The 24,921-nt window shown below is 36.3% G+C and overlaps 1 protein-coding gene across 1 annotated transcript; it reads right to left on the bottom strand.

Moving 5' to 3' along the window:
* Positions 1 to 8,694: 8,694 nt before the first annotated feature.
* On the bottom strand, positions 8,695 to 13,080 carry LOC149828847 (scarecrow-like protein 4). The gene is made up of 3 exons (XM_090017150.1): positions 13,018 to 13,080; positions 9,290 to 9,893; positions 8,695 to 8,938 (listed from the first exon to the last, which is right to left on the bottom strand). Exons 1-2 carry the CDS (start codon positions 13,078 to 13,080, stop codon positions 9,297 to 9,299), a joined length of 660 nt encoding a protein of 219 aa, XP_089873276.1. The 3' UTR covers positions 8,695 to 8,938; positions 9,290 to 9,296.
* Positions 13,081 to 24,921: the final 11,841 nt, after the last annotated feature.

The following is a 24,921-nucleotide window of genomic DNA, read 5'->3' as shown; positions in this document are numbered from 1 at the left end:
TTCCTCAAGTTTGGTCCTAATCACCTCTTTGTTTTCAGTCTACCCCGATGGCATCCAGTCAACTCGATTCGATCTTTCTTGTGGGCCATATCTCTTATGAGGTGTGATAAGGTCTTCTTGATCATCAGATTCTTAACATCGAACCTTTCATTCCCCGATGGTACTATTCTTGGCTCAAGAACCTCTCCCGTATGTTCCCAGACCATCTGAGCGACTGCGGATTAAAATTGTAAAAACCGTGATCTTTAGCTATTATTTATAAAAGAAAATGTTTTGAAATATGCAAATTTGGGCATGAGATCCACATTTCGGATCTAGGACCCATAAAGGGGTATTTAGGTATAAATGAATTCACGTTTATACTAATAATAATAAATATTTAGAACAAAAATATGAATTTAACTCGAGGATCCATAGTTGGATCCAACTTGTGGATCCATGTCGAATAGGTAGGGCGCACCCCAACTTGGGCATGGTTTGGTAGGACCGATTGAAGAGGCACTATTCATGCTCACATAGACTTAGGTCTCATACAATCCTCCTCAATCTAAGATCTGATTGAAAACATTGTTTGCTTCTGATAAATTTTTCAAAAATCTACTTCTTTAGGTCATTAGAGCCTTCTATTTTCTTGCATGATGATCATATTTCAAAAACAACCCCACCTACTTTTACCTGGCCACCACATTGATGGGCTTTCTTCCAGAACCATAGTTCGAGACAAAGCTTCACAATTGGGCCACCTATTTGGGTTGACCCCCCCCCTGCCACGTACTGAGGGTCATAGTCCAAAGTATATCGGCAGATGCTCAAGGATGTTGGAAAACATGAGCCTAAAACCAGAGAAATTTCTTTTATGTCATGTAGATAAGGCCTCGGCTCGAGTATATCGGCATAGCATGATTGGACATAGATGGTCTGAGCTTTAGAGTTAGGGTTAAGGTCCTACAGGTATTTCAAAAATTTTGCATTTAGAGTCAACTTTTTAGAAAATGTTGTAGGAGCATACTTGATTGTGCAGGATGTGATTGAATGCCATTTTTCTTTATTCCCTTTGTTTCCATATATTTTTTCATAATTTTTCTGAAAATACTGGATGATTTTCAAAATCCCCTATTTTCCATCTATATTCATATACTGCCTAACATTCCCTTTTTATTTTTCAAACCCTGGATGATTTTCAGAAAACTTCTTTATTGTTCCTCAAAACCCCAGGCGATTTTCTATCCTTCCATTCATCTGGATCTCAAGTTCCAGTCTTGTTTTTTACCCTGCCTGCAGCTTTCCAAAATCGTGTGTTTTCCTCAAGTTTGGTCCTAATCACCTCTTTGTTTTCAGTCTACCCGGATGGCATCCAGTCAACTCGATTCGATCTTTCTTGTGGGCCATATCTCTTATGAGGTGCAATAAGGTCTTCTTGATCATCAGATTCTTAACATCGAACCTTTCATTCCCCGATGGTACTATTCTTGGCTCAAGAACCTCTCCCGTATGTTCCCAGACCATCTGAGCGACTGCGGATTAAAACTGTAAAAACCGTGATCTTTAGCTATTATTTATAAAAGAAAATGTTTTGAAATATGCAAATTTGGGCATGAGATCCACATTTCGGATCTAGGACCCATAAAGGGGTATTTAGGTATAAATGAATTCACGTTTATACTAATAATAATAATAATAAATATTTAGAACAAAAATATGAATTTAACTCGAGGATCCATAGTTGGATCCAACTTGTGGATCCATGTCGAATAGGTAGGGCACACCCCAACTCGGGGTCGGTTTTCGGGTCCCGAGTCCAGACTCGAGTCACGCCCTGTGTAACAAAAACACATAAGGGTAAAAGGCAACCCGATATGGGTTGCCCGATAAATCTGAAACAAAAAAAAAAAGAGTTAGAGTTCTGAGAGAGAACCTTAACTGAAATCGCATGGAAGAAAAGGGAGGGGCTTGAAGCGCAACCGCCGGAGGGAAGGTCAGCTCCTATTTTGCAGATCTATCCCCTTCAAAAGGGGGGATCCCGAGTTGGTCTTCCCCCACTCTCTTTCTCTGTTTCCCTAAATCGTTCTCTCTCTCGTGCACGCGACGTGAAGGGGACGCAGCCCCTTGTTCGACAGCAGGGTCACCAGAGGCGGCGATATCAACCCCTCACAGTGAGCAATCGAGGTCGGTGGGACCAACCTCACGCGGTTGCAGCAGCCACCTAACGTCGAACAGAGGTACGAGCCTCCTCTTGTGAAAATTAATAAGAAGTCGAACCCCGATTCAATTTTGTGTTGCTTTTCTTTGGATGGAACCCCCGGGAAAAAGATGGAGATCATGGTGGATTGATTTCACGACAGGCTCAGCCGATTAGGTGGTTGGGTCATGCCCAAACAAAAAAAAAAGAAAAGAAAGGGAGACCTGGTTTTTAGTTTTACACTTAAAGGAGGATATGAGGGTTGTCAAAAACCACAAATCGACCGATTTGGGGGTTCCGGCTACCAGGATCGAAAAAAAAAAGGGGGCTTATTTTCAGTAAGGGTTATTGTGGATGTCTGCTAAGGGGGGTCCTAGTTCGACTGTCATGAACTCAGAAGAAAAAAAAAATCAGTGTTGTAATCTGTTGAGTTTTTTTTATATTCTTAGTAAACCTGTATAAAGGCCGTGTATTTCCCTTGAACATGCAATTGCTTAACCGATGTCTGAGTATATTTAGGTGCTATCGATTTAATATACAGATTATAGCAGGTTCTGATTATTTTCCATGTTAACCTTATTGCTCAGATAATTTCCTGTTCTGAGTATATCCCCATACCTACATTAGCGCATGTTTTAAATTTTCAATACTCAAACTATCATGTGTTCCAAATTGTGGGTTAACACGTGAATAATGATAGCATACAAACATGCTATGTAGAATTGAGTTAAACTGGACACACAACAGAAGGTGAAGAGAGCACAGAACATCATAAACAGCATGTCTGCCTACCACAATAAATTTCGGATTTGGATTTGCATTTGCTGATCTTCCTAGAATCATGTTCGTTGCTATATTTTATATTAGAGGCTTTGGAAATGAACCTCTTGCATGGAAAATCTGAGTCATTCTATCCATATGGCCGAAATGAAAAAAAAATATGATAAAAATAAAACTATAAATAAATATATCTTGTAGCAGGTGTTGTATCTGTATACTTCTGGACTTTGACGAATGGTAGGGTTTCAGCTATGTGCATACTGGAACGAAATTTTCAAATGCCTATGACTAAATAAGTCTGTATGATTCATTGTTTAAATATAGTGTTCACTACATAAATAAATTGGGAGTAGGTGTGAAATCTGAAATCTGTGGATTTTAGGACATATGTATAATTACTGCCTATGACTAAATAAGTCTGTATGAATCCATGCATTAGCTGAAATTATGCATTTACATTAAGTCTGAATATTGAGTATGGTTATGCATCAAATGTGTACACCGAAGAGAAAATATTTCATTGACTGTTAAGTATCTACTTAATGTATTTATGCATCGATATAAATACACATCTTCAAGAAAGTATGCATATGCTAAATGATTAAGGTTTCACTAATCATGGACATGCATAATAAACAATTTTGTTCACGTGCACACACACCCACAGGGAGTATGCCTAAACATAGATACGTGTGTATGGATGTAGAAAATACACATGACAAAAATGCATGTGACATGGGAAATTACATGCTTATGATTGACCTTGTTTTGTATGGGTGCACGTGCATTTGGCACAATAGTTCGATGTTATATAACACATCACTTTGGTTTTGTTGTGTGATGCATCGCTGACCTAATAGATCATCATCAGCCTTGAGAGCCGTGGACTTTGTTGTTTTTCTTATATGTTTTATTGTATCACTTAAACCACACTTATTGATATTGCACACTGCTACATTGTTCTTGTTGTCTTCATGGCTTAAGTCTCGTAAGAGTCCTCGCAGGGGTGGATGCGAACTTTTACCTTTACGTTTGAATATGGTGTTGCAAAACTTAAAGAATCGACTTTAATAAAATATAATAATTAAAAACTGTGTAATATACATTCGAAAATCTCTCATCTGAAAAATGAGGATCTTAGATATCTGGTCTTAGAGAGACTGTGAGGATACAAAAACTTCGTGTGCTTTATTTTTGTCCCTTGAACCCAATATTGAGGTTCTTTCTCCTGGCCACGGTTTTAGAGAGAGTCTGTCAGTTTACCTAAGAATGATGTGTTTGTCACAGTTGTGATTGTTTATGGTACCAATAGAGTGGCACTTGTGGGCGTGGGGTGTCCCTTGTGTCCCCGACATTAGATGTGAAGATCTAATATTCCGAAGGTGATTCGGTCGAGAGCTAAGTTGGAACTTAGTAATAAAATATAGATTGTGTGTTAAGTTACCCTGAAAACCTAACTTGACCTCAGAGATTTTACACGTTTGGTGTATCTGCAAGCGATAGTAATTAAAAAGAGAGACTTAAATTGTATGCATTTAATAGAGCATGCATATGGAAAAAAAACTTAAATGCAAGACAATAAAGTGTTCATACATTGCACATAAATTATGCATAACCTTACTATGCATTAGGACATGCATAATTTACTTCTTCCCTTAAATATTATATGTTGCTGGATGGGTGATGGTTAATTTTTAATGCATGTGGAATACCTTGCTTAGTTAAACTGAAGTACTTTTTTTATTAAGGTTCTTATATACTTAATAGATGTTGTATGAAAGCTTAAATTGGATTAGGTAATTGTCACAATTGCATTCATCTGAAAAATTGCATAAAATTGTACATGTGTTCTTTATGCTCACTTGTTTTGGTTAGAAGGATCTGTACACAGAATTCTTCGGATTTCTAACCCCCTCTTTTTATGGTTTTTCGCAGAAGCAGGAAATCAGTGAAGCGACTGGCGTCTGGGAAAGTCATGGGTGTCACACACTTGCTAGACAGATCACAGATAAACATCGTGGCTCTACTTTTATTTTATTTTCGTATATTTAGTTGGTACTGCATTCTAAATAGTTTTTTTATGAAATTGCCTCTAGACTTATTTATCAATATTTCAATAAAGAATTTGTTTGGTTTGATTTTGATGATAGGTGTAAGTTTCTCTTGTAGTTGATTGTGTTATCCAATTGATAGTGGAACTGTAAAGGCCCTGGGTTTCTTAGATGGTTTCCGCAACGGTTAAAAAAAAATCGCATTTTTAAGAGGTGTAAGTTGGGGTCGTTACAGGTTTGGTATCAAAATTGAAACTGTAACGACCCCAACTCATACCCCTTGAAAATGCGAAAAAATTTTTCTTGAACAGTACGGAAAGCTTCCCAGAGTCCCGGGGTCCTCACAGTTTCAATTCCAACTGGATAACCACACACCACAATAGAGCTTACACTTATCGTCTAAACCACCAAACATTTATTGAAATATTGATAATAAGCCTAAAGAGAATTGCATAAATGAACTATTCATAGTGCAATAACAACTAAATGAAATGAAGAGAAAACACAAGTAGAACCAACGTTGTTCATATGTGATCTGTCTAGCAAGTGCGTGATACCCGTGACTTTCACAAACGATAGTCGCTTCACTGATTTCCTACTTCTACGAAAAATCATAAAAGAGAAGGGTCAGAAATTCGAAGAATTCTGCGTACAAATCACTCTAATGAAAATAAGTGACCATAAAGAACGCATGTACAATTTTATGCAATTTTGAGAAGAATGCAACTGTAACAATTACCTAATCTGATTTAAGTATTCATACAACATCTATTAAGTATAAAATAACCTTAATCAACACGTATTTCAATTTAAGTAAGTAATGTATTCTACATGCATTAAAAATTAAACATCACCCATCTAACAACATATAATATTTAAGGGAATAAGTAAATCATGCATGTCTTAATGCATAAGAGGGTTATGCATGATTTATATGCAATTTATGAACACCTTATTGTCTTTTATTTAAGTTCATATTTCCATATATATGTCTTATTAAATACATACAATTTAAGTTCCTCTTTTTAATTATCATCACCCGCGGATACACTAAACGGGTAAAATCTCCGAGGTCAAGTTAGGTTCACGAGATAGCTTAACACACAATTTATATTTTATTACTGAGTTTCAACTTAGCCCTCGACTGAATCACCTTCGGAACATTAGACCTCCACATCTAATGTCGGAGACACAAGGGATACTCCACGGCCACAAGTGTCACTTTCTTTGTAACAAAAACAACAGTTGTGTCAAACACACTACCCCTAGGTAAAGTGGCGGACTCTTCCTAAAACCGTGGTCAGGAGAAGGAACCTTAATATCGGATTCAAGGGACCAAATTTCAGCACACGGAGTTTTTGTATCCTCACAGTCTCCCTAAGACCGAATCTCTAAAATCTTCATTCTCCATATGAAAGATCCCAGAACATATGTTACACTGTTCTTATTTTTTATATTTTTATTAAAGTCAATTCTTTAAGTTTGCAATACCATATGCAAAAGTAAAGTAAAAATCTGCATCCTCCCTTGCGAGGACCCTTACAAGACTTCAGCCCGTGAGAACAACTAAAATAGTGTAATAGTGTGTCATACCAACTTGTGTGGTTTAAGTGATGCAAATAAATATATATGAAAAGCAACCCAGCTCACGGCTCTCCAAGTCGATGATGATCCATTTAGACCATTGATGCATCACATAACAAAACCAAAGTAGTGTTTTATTCATAACACTAGGCTAAAGTGTCAAATGCAGATGCGCTTATGCAAACATACACTCAATTATAAGCATGTCATTTTTCAATCTTATGCATTCTCACTAATGTGTGCTACCTCCATCACATACGTGTAACCACCAATGCATATCTCCTTCGAGTGTGTGCGGGTACACATAAATTACACATTTTTATCGAGTGTACATGCTTACATTAATTGCATAATATCAATAACTTGGCAGTTAAATGACAACACATGCTCATAATAATGATGGCATAAGCAGGACAATGAACCACTGCTTAGCAAGATCAATCACATACATATCACTAGGCAGAACTTATAAAATTTGTACATGAGCACCTATGTTAACCTAACATGGATGAACAGTATTAGCATTATACACAGCATCAACCATGACGAACATAGGTAACTTAGTGAGTGTATACCAATGTGCATTGGGCTGCTGCTATGCCTGTTACAGCTTCAGTGAGGTCAACACATCCCTTCAGTTCCATACAGAAAGTTTATTTTTTGTTTGGCACTGGGACAATTTTCCCCTTGTCTTAATTCAAGATGGAATAGTATGCTATCTATTGTTTTGCGTAGATGCAGTATCACCTTAGTCTAGCTTATGAAGGTGTAAACACGTTTCACTCAGTCGTGAAATCTTATTCAGATAGGAACACGTCATAGGCTACCAGACCAGATTAATTTCAGCCCAAGGAAGCAAACAGGCCAAACACTGACAGTTCATTAACAAAAACATAATACCTCACACCACAACACTTTGGACTATGCAATATCAAATCAGAATAGGTACTTGTTTCAAAGATGTATTGGCATGATGGTTAAAATGCTGCTCATAAAGAACAAAATGGAAAACTCCTCAAGCACCAAAACATTTTCCAAGAATTATGAAGGTTGACAATAACATGGATATTAAGCACATCGTCTAAGTAGCATTGGTGGTGTAAGGAAGTAATGTAAATGCTCAAGTATCCAAATAAAATCCAAAGCCACCAACTTAGTATACATGATCAGCCAGCAGACAAAGCAGAAACAGCAGCCCATGTTCATGACTCTCTTTTAAGGATCACGACCACAATAGAGATAATTGTGCCTTACCTCAGATGGGAATGGACTAGAATATTTCCAGGATTAAAAAGTGTATAGATTTAGCAACAGAGAACATGGGTTCAATTAACTTATTCCAGTTTCAGGTAAGTTTGACTGGATATTGTTTAGAAGCAATTTGGTATACTAGGCTCTTAGACCCACTTTGGTATACCAAACCGGACCCATGATGCTCCTTGTCTGCGGGTTTAAAGGCAACCTTTCTATGGTAGTATTAGGAAAATATAACTGAATAACTTTATAAACCATGTGTCTCTGTGCATGTGAGAGCATGTTGTGACACATTCTGTAATGTAATTGATAGTTGCCTCACCACGAGAAATAAGAAAAGAAGGAATAAATTAAAAAATAAATGAACTTCATAAGTCCGTGTGGAAACAAAACAATCCCAAACACTACTATCAAGTCTCACAAATATGGACATGATCAAGAACATAGATTATAAGTTTTGTTCAAGCTAAAATCTACCTGCAGAAAACTATCAATTAAGATAACAGTATAATCCAGTGTGCACATGTATATCAAATCAAGAAATCTTCCAATGTATCATCAGACGATCAGAGAATTCTCTCTTTTTCTTTTATAGAGATGTAACCCAGCCGACCCAGTCAGCTGTGCCTGGCATACCACCAAACCCACCCAGTCAATACAAGCAATCAGCACAAAAGGTCTAAACGAGTGCCTCGAATCAACATTCCACATACCCAAAAGAGCATATCAGCACTATTGCTATGCCGTCACACAGATGCAACAGTCAAAATAACATTAACAAGTGGCACATGAAGGCACAAGGTTCAGCAATCAAAAAGAAGCTTTTTATAAGGACTCACACATCAAGTTGCATATACCCATGGACGCACAATAGAATCCAGAAAGCCTAAACTTATTTGTCAAGCTTTCTCCTGGCTGAAATGCCATTTTACATCTACTTTGTCATTCCATGATCAAATCACCCCACATATCAGACCGGCTGTGGGTGGCCTTCAATGTATCAATTACCGCCAAAAGATGGGGCATTGGCCCTCTGCCCTAACAGAGGTTTGTCCTAGGACCATCTGATCATTCTCTCTCATTTATCCGCCTATTAAAATTCCGTAAGAAAATTTTCAATCCAACATGTTCATTTTCAATAATAAGACAGACCATTTGATCTGTTAAACTCGTTAACTTTAACATTGAAAAGGCCTTTGTTTCTATGCAAGTGATACTACCATGATACAGGATGAAGGAAAAATGAAATACAGCCATATGTGAAAAGATGCAGGTAGCTTAGGGATAAAACACCACCTACACGTCCTTATATATATATATAAATATATAAATATATAAATATATATATATATATATATATATATATATATTTATATATTTATTGCATGGAAATCGAACCGGGATTCGATTTCTCACCTATATTCAATAGAAAAACCCGTACCTCAGAATCAACGCCTTAGAGGCGGTTGCCCGGTGGCAATGAGCGAAGGGAGCGGGCTCGGACCCAAGGTCCCCGCGGGGATGCCGAAAATCCGGACGCACGACAGCTTCCCCGACGAACGGGTGGCTAGGGCCTGGAGGAGCGCAGCCCACTGGATGCCCTGGTCTATCCCGAAGCCAACAATGTGTATCCGGGACGCTGATTCGGTGGCCTCGAGGATGGCCTGGTTGGTCGTGAGGTGAGCGAACTTGGTGTAGGGTCCGGCGTCGTTGAGGGCCATGGTCCCGGTGGTTGGCTTCGAAGGCGAGACGCGAAAGAAGAGGGCTTCGATGAAATGGAAGGCGACGCGGCTTGTCGGTTTCTGACGAAGCCTCACGCAGTCGAGAGAGAAGCTTAGTAGGCTGTCGTGCGAGGTCGCTGGCGGCGTCGGACGGTCGTCGAGGTACGCCGGACGGAAGGAAGCAAGGGAGACATCATCGTTGGCCGGCGTCGCACGCAGGGAGTGAGAGAGAGAGGAGGAGGAGGCGACGGCAATGTGAGTCCTCCCTCCCCTCTGCGTTGCTCTTAAAGAGCTCAGGGGGGCGGCGATTGGGGAAACCCTAAACTGTTTAACGAGAGGCGAGAAGGGGGGGGGGCGGGGGGGAGTGCGGCGCAAAAAGGGGGAAAGAGGGGCTTAACGAAACCCTCTCCCCGCGACCCCTTTATCCCTAGCAGGTTACAGATCTCGGTCGGATTCGAATTCGACACGAGTCTGAAAGGATTTTTTTTTTTTTAACCACTTAACAGTAACGGGGCATGGCCCGGGTCTGGGTCTGGGTCCGGGTCCCAGTTATAGCATGGATCCGTGGTTTGCCCGCAGTTTGTATCCGTAGGTCTCGCAGTGTGGATCCACCAGTTGGATCCAAATGGATCTACCTATGGGTCCGCGTATTAACAGGTTATATATATTATGTTTAATATTATTTGTATTATCTTTAGTTATTTTTCTTTCAAATATATATATATATATAAGTTACTATACGTATATAAATATAGATCTTTTGTGGATTTTGGATCCAAAAATTTGTATCTCATGCCCAACTTTTAAAAAAATACCTATTATTTTCAAATAAATTTAAATAAATAATTGTCAAAAATCGAGGTTATTACATCCTTACCCCCTTAAAAGAATTTCGCCCTCGAAATTAGAACACACCGAGTAAGTGTAGGTATACATCTAAAACATGATTTTTTTTGCAAAGTTATACCCTTGTTCAAATATAGTGTTCACTACATGAATAAACTGGGAGTAGGTGTGAAATCTGAAATCTGAGGATTTTAGGGCATATGTATAATTACTGAGTATCTACCTCATGATGAATCCACGCATTAGCTGAAATTATGCATTTACATTAAGTCTGAATATTGAGTATGGGTATGCATCAAATGTGTACACCGAAGAGAAAATATTCCATTGACTATTGAGTATCTACTTAATGTATTTATGCATTGATATGAATACACATCTTCAGGAAAAGTATGCATATGCTAAATGATTAAGGTTTCACTTACCATGGACATGCATAATAAACAATTTTGTTCACGTGCACACACACCCACAGAGAGTATGCCTTAACATAGATACGTGTGTATGGATGTAGGAAATACACATGACAAAAATGCATGTGATGTGGGAAATTACATGCTTATGATTGACCTTGTTTTGTATGGGTGCACGTGCATTTGGCACAATAGTTTGATGTTATATAACACATCACTTTGGTTTTGTTGTGTGATGCATCGATGGCCTAATAGATCATCACCAGCCTGGAGAGCCATGGACTTTGTTGTTTTTCTTATATGTTTTATTACATCACTTAAACCACACTTGTTGGTATTGCACACTGCTACACTGTTCTTGTTGTCCTCACGGGCTGGAGTCTCGTAAGAGTCCTCGCAGGGGTGGATGCGAGCTTTTACATTTACGTTTGAATATGGTGTTGCAAAACTTAAAGAATCGACTTTAATAAAATATAATAATTAAGAACAGTGTAATATACGTCTGAAGATCTCCCATCTAGAGAATGAGGATCTTAGATATCTGGTCTTATGGAGATTGTGAGGATACAAAAACTTTGTGTGCTTTATTTTTGTCTCCCGAACCTGATATTGATGTTCTTTCTCCTGACCACGGTTTTAGGGAGAGTCTGTTAGTTTACCTAGGAATGGTGTGTTTATCACAGTTGTGATTGTTTATGGTACTAAGGAAGTGACACTTGTGGGTGTAGAGTGTCCCTTGTATCCCCAACATTAGATGTGGAGATCTAATGTTCCGAAGGTGATTCGGTCGAGAGCTAAGTTGAAACTCAATATTAAAATACAAATTGTCTGTTAAGCTACCTTGGGAACCTAACTTGACCTCAGAGATTTTACCCATTTGGTGTATATGTAGGCGATGGTAATTAAAAAGAGGAACTTAAATTGTATGCATTTAATAGAGCATGCATATGAAAAAAAGAACTTAAATGTAAGACAATAAGGTGTTCATACATTGCACATAATTCATGCATAACTCTGTTATGCATTAGGACATTCATAGTTTACTTCTTCCCTTAAATGTTATATGTTGTTGGATGGGTGATGGTTAATTTTTAATGCATGTGGAATACCTTGCTTACTTAAACTGAAGTACCTGTTATTGATTAATGTTCTTGTATACTTAATAGATGTTTATGAATGCTTAAATTGGATTAGGTAATTGTCACAATTGCATTCTTCTAAAAAATTGCATAAATTTGTACTTGTGTTCTTTATGCTCACTTATTTTCATTAGAGGGATCTGTATGCAAAATTCTTCGGATTTTTGACCCCCGCTTTTTATGGTTTTTCGCAGAAGCAGAAAATCAGTTAAGCGACTGACGTCTGGAAAAGTCACGGGTGTCACACACTTGCTAGATAGATCACAAATGGACATCATGGCTCTATTGTTTTTTTTTTGTATATTTAGTTGTTACTGCATTCTGAATAGTTCTTTTATGCAATTGTCTTTAGAATTATTTATCAGTATTTCAACAAAGGATTGGTTTGTTTGGGACGATAGGTGTAAGTTTCGGTTGTGGTTGGTCGTGTTATCCAATTGATAGTAGAACTGTAAAGGCCTGGGTTTCTAGGATGGTTTCCACAACGGTTAAAAAAAATCTGCATTTTTAAGTGGTGTGACCTGGGGTCGTTACAGGAACTCGCATCGTCAATAGGCGAGCAGATCATTAATGACAGTTTGATTAAAGCACTGGTAGAGCAGTGGAATCCGCGTACCTGCACCTTATGATTTCTGTAGGGAGAGATGATTCTACTACTGGACGATTTTTTAGATATTATGGGTCTACCTGAGCCAGCTGGTCAGCCAAATGATCCATTAGAGCAACAATTTCTTATCAATGTGAAGGGACTTGACCTACGAGATGCTTTAACCCGTATGACTAGACGCAGATCCTGGGCACTGATAAATGTCTATGAGACTCAGTGTGTTGACTTATTTGAGTTATACTCATAGTATGGGACTTTTGAAGAAGTCAATCCTTATCCTGAATAGCATGAGAAATGATACATCATGCAATGGTCTTATGCACAGTAGGACTAGCATTCTTCTAGGACAGACAGAACTACGTTGATATCAGAATAGTGTAGCTTTTGCGAAGATGGGAAAGTCGGCAGACCAATCGTCTCTCAATTGCCATGGCCGCACTTACCTTCTTATATTGTGGATTGACCTGCTTCACGCTAAAAAAATTAGTCTTAGTAGAAGGGTGCATCTATGCATTACAGTCTTGGTTCTTCAAGCATGTGCCAACTCGAGCCAGCTCATTCAGATATAATAGCAAGAAGCCACTACCTACTTCTTGGTACAGATTCTTGATCGATAACCTCCATGAAGAAGAGATCGTGTGGGACTACTTCAACAGTCAAGAGTCACCTCCTCAATACACTTATGCATATGGCAAGCGATTCAAGTTACTTGGACCGTTCTTCTTCGTTTACTACCAGTCAGAGCGATGTGTCAGGCAACTGTCACAGAGGCAACAGTGCATTGAAGCTTGATTATTCTCAGGCATTGTGCCATAGTTCGATCTAAAGTTCGCTTAGGGGTCTGAAACATACCATTCTGCCAAGCATAGCTGAGATTCTTTTGTTATTCTCATTATTTTTTCTGGTCCTCGAGTGTCTTCTAATTATCATGAGTGGTGTCATACTGTTTGTCCACCCCCTTTTTGTCAAATCTATTATTAATAAAATCATCTTCCTCCAACAATTCTCATTTTATCATGGTTTGACAACCTCATCTAGGTAACAATGCATATTTAGTTGTTTATTTCTTTTACAAGAATAACAATGCAATTATCGTGATTTTAACGACGACCAAAACCCTGATAATGGGATATCCTTTAAATGGTCAACCTGACCCTCATCAAATATTTTTCCTCTATTCATTTTTATCTTGAACTATCATCCTCAAGTTCTAATCATTCATCTCATTCTGCAGAGAGCATCAGTATTCCCGAGTGGTTCAAACCAGACCAAGCAAGAACACGACACCATATCAGTGCATCAGTGATTTCAACAGCAAGCAAGAAGAGATGAATTCTTCAATATTTGCCAGAGGACAAAGTCACACTGATAGAGATGATATTGATCATGTCGCATATCAGTTGTTCAAGAAAATAATGATTAAAACGATGTCTGAGCAAGCTGAAGACAGTCTTAGAAAGGCTCCCATCAAGAAGAAGACATATGTCACCTTCCCCAAGAACATCACTAGCAACAACAACGACACAGGAGGTTCTAAACCTGGTATAAGCAATAATGGAGGCAAAAAGAAAAGCATCTTCAAGCAAGACAGCAAGCCTCTCCAATCGAGCTCTCGCAAGAAATCGAACACTCAAGAAAAAGCGAAGCATGATAATTGGAGTTTCACTCATGATTTCACTCCTCTTGATCAACCACGTGAAGAAATTCTCAAGTATATGTTGACTCAGAAGATGATTTAACTTCAAAAAATTGTTAATCCTCTGGTCGTTATGGGAAAATTTAAGGATCAACTCTGCAAATTTCATTGGGCAGTAGGGCATAACACCGAGCATTGCTTCATCCTGAAGAACATCATCCAAGATTGCATCAACAAGAATCACTTCGTTGAGGATGAAGAAGAGGACCGACCGACTGTTCTGACCAAGCCTCAACAGCAATCAAGCATTCAACGAAAGAGACAACACAATGGTTGGAGCCATGATCGCAAATTTACCCCACTAGATCAAACACTCGAGAGTGTTCTCGCGTACATGCTGACAAAAGACATGGTAAGACTTCTGCAGGCCGCTGATCCTTCTGTCACCATGGAAAAATGGAAGGATCGATTTTGCGATTACCACAGAGCGACGGGGCGCAACTTAGAACATTGTTTCATCTTCAAAAACATTATGCAGGATTACATCGATGAAGAATTTCTTGTGCGAGACAAGGTGGAGAATCAACCAGCTATCTCACCAATACCTTTCCCAGACATGAAGAAGAATGATGATGCCAATGCTCCCTCATCTCTTTTATTTTGCTTCTGTCATTTTGAAGGGACAATGTAATCGCAATTTTTTCCTCGATTTGTCATCTCTCTTCCAATGCATCAATAAGACATCAATTTTCCTCATAGCTTGGCGTCATCTTCTTTATATATTGACACTCTTTCTCTTTCTTTGCAATATGTCTTTTTGTAAGGAGTAATCTCTTTTAGAGTGCCACCCGAGTCAATCAAGAAATGCATCATCAATTTTTCCCTTGTTATCTTCAGTGAGCGTTCGCCAAATACCAATTATTTATCCTTTTGTTCAATATTTTATTTCCTAGTCACACTGGGGCATCTTTCGAAAGTCTATTTTTACCTTAAAATGTCCTGTATATAGGCAGAATCAAACAAAATCTCTCACCATTCATTTGCATCTATTCACATGCTTCTGTTTGCATTCATTTGCATTTGCATCAAATTTATACGCATTCAGGACAAGGGATAAATCCTGAGACCCCAACAAGTTATACAAGTCATCGTGAGGGTGAAGATTGAAAATCTCTCATCACGATCATCAAGCGCTTTCCAAAATACTAGTCTTTTCCAAATTCAACTTTCGAGTTGAGTCTTTTATCAAAACCATTTTCGCCAATCTTGCCAAAATCAACCTTCGAGTTAAGCCTATTCTCTAAATCCCACTTGTACTGATCAGACTTCTCAAATCCAGTTCTCACTGGCCAAACCACCTAAATCCAGTTTTGCACTGGTCAAACTATCCCAAAATTCAATCTTCGTATTGATCGAACTTTCAAAATTCAGCTTTCAAGTCAATCTTCAAATTCAAGAATTGGTCTAAAAGATTCGAGTTTCGACTCAAATTTTTCCCCAAATCTAATTTGTCTAGTTTTCCTTCTAAAATTCGAGCTCTGACTCAAAATTTCTTTCCTTCAAATTCAAGAATTGGTCTAAAAGATCCGAGTTCCAACCCAATTTTTCTTCCAAATCCAATTCATCCAGTTTTCCTTCAACAATCTGAGCCCCGTCTCGAGTTTCCCAACTTCCTAATTTGGTTTAATTTTCCTTTGAAAGATTCGAGTCCTGACTCAAATTTCCTTCTTTCAAATTCAAGAAATTGGTCTAGAAAATCTGGGTTCTAACTCAAATTTTCTTTCAAATCCAATTCATCTAATTTTCTTTTATTCGAAATTGGTCTAGAAAATCTGGGTTTCGACTCAAATTTTCTTCCAAATTCAATTCATCTAATTTTCTTTCCTTCAGAATTGGTCTAGAAAATCTGGGTTTCGACTAGAAATTTTTTCCAAATTCAATTCATCTAATTTTCTTTAATTCAAAATTGGTCTAAAAAATATGGATTCTGACTCAAATTTTCTTCCAAATCCAATTCATTTAGTATTTCCTTTGAAAATTCGAGTCTCTACTCAAACATTCTTACAAATTTAAGAATTGGTCTAGAAAATCCGAGTTCTGACTCGAAATTCGTTCTAAATCCAATTCGTTTAGTTTCTCTTTGAAAATTCGAGTCCCTACTTGAACCTTCTTTCAAATTATAGAATTGGTCTAGAAAATTCGAGCTCCGACTCAACTTTTCTTCCAAATCCAATTTGTCTAGTTTTTCTTTAAATATTCAAGTTCTAACTCGAATTTCCTTCTTTCAAGTTCCAGAATTTGTCTAGAAGATCCGAGTTTCGACTTGAATTTTCTTTCAAATCCAATTAGTCTAATATTCTTTTGAACACTTGAGTTTCGACTCAAACTTTTCTCCTAAATCCAACTTTGTGTTGATCCTTTTACCAAATCTAGTGTTTATACTGATAATTTTTCAAAATCCAGTGTTCGTGCTGGTAGTCTTTCAAAAACCAGTGTTCGTGTTGGTACTTCTTTCAAAAACTAGTGTTCGTGCTGGTACTTCTTTAAAAAACCAGTGCTCGTACTAATACTTTTTCAAAATCCAGTGTTCGTACTGGTACTTTTTCAAAATCCAGTGTTTGTGCTGGTACCTTTTCAAAATCCAGTGTTTATGCTGGTACCTTTTCAAAATCCAATGTTTATGCTAGTACCTTTTTAAAATCCAATACAGGTACTTTTTTGAAATCCAGTATCTGTGTTGGTACTGTTCAAAATCCAGTGTTCAGGCTGGTACTTTTTCAAAATCCAGTGTTTGTGCTGGTATCTTTTCAAAATCTAGTATTCGTGTTGGTGCTTTTTTTTCAAAATCCAGTGTTTGTGTTGGTATCTTTTCGAAATCAATTGTTCATGTGGGTACTTTTTCAAAACCCAATGTTCGTGCTGGTGCTTCTTCAAAATTCGATTTTCATATTGGTCGCTCTTTTAAAAGTTCAATCTTTTATATTTGTCTCGCAATAGGATTCAAGCTCAACGCCAATTTTCAGACCCGCAAACCAATCAATCTTTATCAGACCTTTGGGTCATTCAAGGCTATCAAACTGACCTTTGGGTCACCAATTTCGTTAGTCGGACCTCCAGATCAATCAATTTTTATCAAGTTTTATTAATCAGATCTTTAGGTCACCCATTTTATCAAATCGATCTTTGGGTCATCAATTTTTGTCAAGAAAACCTTCGGGTTATCAATTCTATCAAAGTCAAACATTTTCCAACCTTTGGGCTGCATCCACCAATCATGGTTTTTCAAGATTCGACCTTTGTGTCGAACTCGTCTGTCAATTGGCTCAAAATCAATTATCAATTATTTCTCTTGAGAGGGACCCTTTCTTATAGGGAGAGTATGATGGAGCTCATTCTTTTCGCATGCAATTTTTGTTGGTTTGGCTGAACCCCTTTTTAGGGAAAGTTTGAATAGACTCATGTTTCACGAACAGTTTGCAAAGCAAATTTTTATTATTATCATACAAGGAACTCCTTTTCGAGGGAGAGCCTTGATGGAAGCTCATTCTCCTTGTGACCCCCCAATGTCTTTTGTTAGGCTATCTCGTCATTGAGGACCCTATTTTTGAGGAGAGTGTGATAGACTCACTCCTCTATGATATTTTTCTTGATCTTTATTACCGACCACCTTTCTATAAGAGAAACCTAAAGTTAGGAAGTTTTGACGAAAACTTAATTTATCTTCGAAAGTTCATTTTGCAAACACCTCCTCTTCTGAGAAAAGAGAAGTATTTTTTTATTACCCGTTCAGGTAAAGGTAAAGCCTGAGTATCTCCTTTGGGGAAATAAGAGGAGAATTTAGTCATGGATGCGTCAATTGGATCTCAAGTGATTTCTTTCACCAAGGATTTCAAAATATTTTGCCAATTTGTCATCAAAAAAAGTTGTTGATCTCAAAATCTTTATTGCACAAAATTTTACATCATATTACCTTCAGTATTCCCTTCAAAAGGATAGGACTTTTATGAAGGAAGAAGAAAATTTAAGCTATTTTCTGTTGGTCAACCAAAAGGATGCAGAAAAATCCTCGATATGGTTGGCAAGGAAAAATTCAATGATGTTGAAAAGCCATAAATGAACTGATATTTAACATAACTATGGCACATTTTTAAAGATCATTCTTCTGGTTATAAGGTAGTGGAAATATCTTGAGTGAAAAAGAATCCACTCAATTTCAATATCTCTTTAATCAATCAAGCTATAGTCAACTATCTGTAAAAGGGATCTCTCAATCATTGTTAAGATGAAGATTGATGGATGAGTTAGACCCCCAGGGCCAAAGAAGACTCAGATCATCTCCAAGTTGAAGGAGTATATGACATATTCTTCCAAGAAAAGTTTAAATCATCGTCAAGTTGAAGGCTAATGCGATGAACCACTTAACAATCCCTAAAAGATATTTAATTACTATTATCATAAAGAGTTTTTCAATTAAAGAGACAATATCAATATAATTCATGAGACCAAAGAAGACCCAAATCATCTCTGAGTTGAAGAAGTATATGACGTGCCCTTCCAGGGAAGATCAAAACATCACCGAGTTAAAGGCTGATATGATAAAATTCTCGCCAAATCTCAAGAAATCTCATTCTCTATGTCTCAAAAGAGGGCAAAAAGATCATCATGGGTAAACCCCAGATATCAAACTGCCTAAACTACTAATAATCATCTTTATTCATGTGAAATTCTTTTATCAATATTTTTTCATCAATTGCTTTTATAAAACTAAGAACAAGTTCCATTTCTTTTCATATCAAGGAAATTGATAGCTTCCTTGAAGAAACTCAACAGAAATAAATTTGATTTTGATTCTAGATTCTACGAAGTTAGCCCAATTGGAGGTAATACTCTAGGTAGAAGAGGGAATATTTTTCACACAAATGTGCACATTTCAATTATTTTGAATCAATCACAATTTTTATCTTATTGGCAATCTATTCAAGTTATCCTGACATGAAGTGAGAACTTGATGTCTATTTTGATATATCCTGACGTTGTTTTTATCCCTCTTTAGGACTTGATAATTAAGAGTTTTTAAGATCCTTCTCTTCTTGTTTTAATCTGAGCACCTAGGCTCTTAGATTCACACACTTATCTGTGTTCCCCACTGTCCTACCATAGACAGTTCTCGTTCAGGGTAAGAGTTAAAGTTGAATTATTTTTACAAAAAGTCATCTGTTTTAAAAGCCATTCAGTCTCAGCAATGACACGCCCAAGATCAACCCCTTTTCAAGCTTTAGAGAACTCCATTTTCTTCTTTTTGCAAACCTCTCTTGGATTTATTGTGTAAAATTCGAAGGTTCCATCATGGTTTCTTCTTTTGAGGATTCTATTTTATTTTTCTCGTTCAGGGTAAGGGTTAAATCTGAATTGTTTTTGCAAAAGGTCATCTGTTTTAAAAGCCATTCAGTCTCAGCAATGAGACGTCCAAGATCAACCCCTTTTAAAGCTTTAGAGACCCTATTTTCTTCCTTTTGCAAACCCTTCTCGAATTTATTGTGCAAAATCTGAAGGTTCCATCATGGTTTCTCTTTTCGAGAATCCTGTATCCCGTTCAGGTCAAGGGTCAAGCCTGAACCTCATTCCGCTGAGGTGAATTTTCTTCTCTATTCTATTTTCTCCATTCAGGTTAAGGGCTAAGCTTGAGCTTCATTTCGATGAAGTAAATTTTTTTCTCCGTTTTATTTTTCCCGTTCAGGTCAAGAGTTAAGCCTGAACCTCATTCCAATGAGGTGAATTTTCTTCTTTATTCTCCATTACATATCTACCACTATCACTCGAGTCAATTCTTTCATACCTAGTTAGATTTTTCTAATTGGGCATTTTATAGTCCAAATTTGGTGTTTTTTTCTTTGCCACTAAGCTCGTTCTTTAAATTGGCTTAGTAGCAAAGAGAGGCATCTGTAAACACCTCAAATTTTCCACCTTCACTCATAAACCCTTTCCTTCTGTCACTAGGACCCACTCTTTAAATCCTTCAGAGAACTAGCGGGTCAACACCTGAGCCAGAACCCAAATTTTTGCACCAAACTTCAATATTTCATTTTTGGCTTAATTTCAATTATCAATTCTCATCCTTGAACATAAATGTTTAATTCTTTGTCTTTGTCAGGGGTCCGAGACTTTAAATCCTTCATCCAGGGTTTGCCTTTTTTGCATCTCATTTTGTATCATTTCGCATATCATTTCATATCATGTCATGTCATTATATTGCATGTCATTTCGAGATTCACTACTCAGGCTTTTCAAAATATTCAATTCAGATTCAAGTTTTAAAAATTTTCTTTCAAAATCAATTTCAAAATCTAGTTTTCCAGATAGATATTGGCCATTTATTAACCCAGAGGATCTTATATTCCCTTATGTCAAAATATTTTCTTTAGAAAGCGATCTAGATTCATTTTAAACTCAATTTTAACTGATCTCAATTCTCGAATGAGACCCATTTAGGTGGTGTTGCTTTTAGATCAATTCTTTCATCTGGATTTCTCAAAATTTTAGAGTCCTGGTCGGATTAGGACTCTGTCTTTTTATCTTTTTGAATCTTTTCAAAATTCCATCTTAGTTCTGAATCAAAGGTAGCCTTACCCCTTATCCATCCCTTTTGTTTTGGCCAAAATCTCAGAGTCCTAGTTGGACTAGGACTCTTTTTCAGAGTTTCAGTTCGATCAGGACTCTACCTTTCACTTTTATTTTTATCTCTTTTTAAGAAAACCTTTCAAAATCTTTGATTTTGGCCAAAACTTTAGAGTTTCAGTTGGACTAGAACTCTGTTCCAGAGTTTTAGTCGGATTAAGACTCTATCCCTATTTCATCCTTTATTCCTATTTTCACTTATTTTCAAAAACCTTCTCAACCGATTTTCAAAAAAGACAAAAATCTTAGAGTTTCAGTCAAACCGGGACTCTATCACAGAGTTTCAGTTGGACTATGACTCTGTCTTCCATCTTTATTTTTACTTGTTTTCAATAAAATATGTCAAAATCTTTCATTTTGGTCAAAATTATAGAGTTTTATTTGGACTAAGACTCTATTTCAAAGTTATAGTCTAATCAGGACTCTATCTTTTATTGCTATGTTTACATGTTTTTCATGAAAATCTTTTAAAATCTTTCAAAAGAAGTCAAAATTTTAGAGTTTCAGTCGAATCAAGACTTTGTTCCAGTGTTTCAGTTGGATTAAGACTCTTACCCCGACTTCATTTCTTAGAAAATCTTTAAAAAACTTATTTATTTCTTTTCAAACAATCAAATTTCAAAATTTCAGGACTTTATTATAGAGTTTCAAAATTTTAGGACTCTACCCCAGAGTTTCATTCGGTCCAGAACTTTATACTGATTTCCTCTTTTCACTTTTATTTCATTTGTTTTTCAAAAATAGATTCAATTTGAAGAGTTTCAAAACTCTGAGACGCTATCCTAGAGTCCCAGTTGATTAAGACTTTGACCCTGGTCTCGTATCTTGCTCCTTTTTACCAATTTCTGAAAAGATCTTTCAAAACCACTTTATTTTCTTTCAAAAAACCCAAATTTCAAGAGTTTCAAAATTTTAAGACTCTAGTCCAGAGTTTCAGTCAGTCTAGGACTCTATTTTTGAAACTTCCATCTGGTGTTTTCAACTCTGTTTCAAAACTCTTCTTAGTCTTTATTTCAACATTTTCAAAACCCTAGTGTGGGGCCCACACAGTTGGCGCCACATTTAGAAGAGTTTTAATCCATTTAGGACTCCAGTTGATTTAGAACCTCGGTTTTATTTTCAAAAACTTTCTTTCTTAAAACCCTTTATTTCTTAAACTTGATTTTCAAATCAGTTTTCAACTTTCTTCAAGCAGGACCTACTCTGTAGGGGTGCAAAACCCTATTTTTCAATTTCATTTCATTTTATTTCATTTTACATCTTTCATATTTCAAAAATACAAAAAAAAAACATTAATTAGCTTAGATGTCCTTTTGAAATTTCTAAGAAAAAAATCATTTTAACCTTTTATTTTTAAAATTTCAAAATTGTTTCCTAAAAAACAAGTGGGGCCCACACTGGGTGGCACCACATTTGAAAAGTTTTGGTTAGTTTAGAATTAGTTAGTGTCCTAATTAGGTTAGGAGTTTTAAAAAATTCCAAATTGATTTTAAAACTTTCTTTTACTTTAGTGTTTTTAAACTTCATTTTTAACTTTTAAATTAAAAGTTAAAAAAAATCAAATGTGGGCCCCATGAGTGGCACCACATTTGAGGGAGTTTTAGGATTTAGTTAGGAGTAAATTAAGCCAATTAGGTTAGTGTCCCACCTATGTTAGTACTCTACACAAAATCGCCCCTTTTAGTTAATTTTTTTAGATAAAATTTTAAAAAGTCAAACTAATCCTAATTAAGGCTAATTAATGCTAATTAATGCCTATAAAAGGGGTATAGGGGTCGACCCATGCATTATGCTTTCTCTCACTCATTGCTTTCTTGCTTCCTCTCTCTCCTCCAGCAACCCTTCCTTCCTCCATTGTTGCAGCAGCCTCAAGGTGAGTTTTGTTTATTTTATTTTATACTTTTTACTAATTTTATTACTTGTTTTAACTAATCTAGCCATTGTCGCCCCTTGGTTGTGAGATTCAAGCTTAGCTTTCATTCAAGAACCATAAAATCGATTCAAGAAAGTGATTTAATGCTGTGTGAGGGTGTTTTTCATGATTTCAATCTGTTAAAATCATTTGAACTATCATTTTTTTATGTTTAAGCCAAATAAAAGACGAGATTCGCCCGTTCAATTGGTCGAATCTCTTTTTCTGAAGGCTAAATCAAATTCTAACCGTGTATTCCCTGATTTTTTTATTTATTTATCATACTTATGTTTATTCTATTCATTAAAGCATCAAATCCAAATTCGTGGTGTTATTTGCAAGTTTCTTTTTTTTGCATGTTTAGATTAGGGTTTATCGATAATATGAGATTCTCGACCCTAGGCATGTGGAAACAGTGTTATTTCATATGCATTTTTTTGTCATAAATTTTTGATTTTTTTAGGGTTTAACCGTGAATATGTCAGCGTCCTCCAAAAAAAATTGGAATATTTTGAGTTCTATAACCCTGTCAAAAAAATAAAAAGCCGAACTATGCTTTGTGAACCATGAAAACACTATATGGATTTGGGAACGACTTGTCGAGGTGATATCTCCCTCATCGGAGATTCGATTGACAATCCATAAAAAATAGTGGGTTCTTTATCATGTCTAGTATTTCTTGTAAAGTTTTCAGATTTTTATGTATTTGTTTTTTATTTTTTCTTTGTCAGAAACCAGAACCTGCTTTATAGAGCCTGTTATGCATTACCTAAACCCTAGATTGACTTGTGTGGATCATATCTCCCTCATCGAAGATCCAATCGATAATTCATAAAAAGGAGTAGCTTTATATGTGTGTTTACTATCATTTGCTAAAATTTTATAATTTTTTAACATAGTTTGATATATTTCCTTGTGCCCAAAACTGGATGTGTTTATTTCAACTTCTTATATATTCGCCGGAATCAATCGTATATTGCCGGAGCAATATCTCCTTAACTAGAGATGATTTTCTCAATCTGTAAGAAGGAAAATTTTTGTTAATATGTACAATATCTCTCTGTAAATTTTTATGAATTTATATGGTTGTTGGTTACCTGATTTGGGTCTAACACTGTGACAGGTACGTGCCCGTAGGCAAAATCATGTATTTTAGGGTTTTATTTAATTTTTATATTAAATTAATGACAAAAATATATTTTTTTGAATAAAGTCTAATTTTAGAGTTATAATAAGCGTTTATGTCAATTTTTGTTAATTTTGGAATTCATTTGATATATTATTTGATTAAATCATGAAAACAAGGTGCCCGCGGAGTCCCGATTCGAGTAAAACACTGACGAAAAATTGCTTTTTTTGTGATATTTTGATTTTTTTTTAAAAGCATCATATTTTTAGGGTTTAATCATGTTTATAATCATGTTAGGGTGCTTCATACCCGATTTTATTTTTATTTGAATCCATTTGAGCCCTAAATTCAAAGTTTTACAAAAAGACTTTTTTGAAAACCCTGATTTCTAGGCCATAGTCTTGTTTTAAGGAGTATTTTTGTCATTTTTTTCAAAATTCCAAATTTCAAAGTTGTTTATATTTATTATTTATTCAATTTTGCATCATCTTTCATTATGTTTATCTTAGGAAAACATAGAAAAAGGCTTATATTTGGATAAATTTAGTAATTTCTAGATATTATTGGATAAATTTTGAAAAGTCGACATATCTTCACTGACAAGTTTGCTAGTTTTGCAGGGATATTAAAGATTGTATTTTATCTTATTTTCTTTTATTTTAATTCAATTAGTGATGTAAATTAATTATAAATTTGGAATAAGAATTTAATTTTCGGCTTAGAATAGGGTTGCATTGCATATAGTTTATTCTTTTATAATATGATTCGTGTGATGGATGATGATTCTTGCATATTCAAATTTACCATGGTCTACAAAAATGGTACATGCACAAGCTTCTAAGGAGTTGATAAACTCGGTGGGTTTCGTATTTGTAGCCATAGTCAGAATACGAACGAAACCCAGATTTATCATCTTTTTCTAAGCCACAATGGCCTACAGTCTTAGACATTTTCAGAAATCATTGCATATTTCAAAGTTTTCCAAATATTTTTCT

Source organism: Nuphar pumila, chromosome 9 (assembly GCF_984573655.1).
Source record: "Nuphar pumila chromosome 9, dmNupPumi1.hap1.1, whole genome shotgun sequence".
NCBI lineage: Eukaryota > Viridiplantae > Streptophyta > Magnoliopsida > Nymphaeales > Nymphaeaceae > Nuphar > Nuphar pumila.
The sequence above is the reverse complement of the archived record's forward strand: the minus strand, read 5'-3'. Positions and strand labels throughout refer to the sequence as shown.

Excerpts from the sequence above, each read along its gene's own strand:
- LOC149828847 (XM_090017150.1), bottom strand. The coding sequence starts at position 13,080 with ATGCACCCTTCTACTAAGACTAATTTTTTTAGCGTGAAGCAGGTCAAT. Across the intron at positions 9,894-13,017 it reads TCAATCCACAATATAAGAAG|TTTAGGGTTTCCCCAATCGC; the intron begins GTAAGTGCGGCC and ends CTCGTTAAACAG.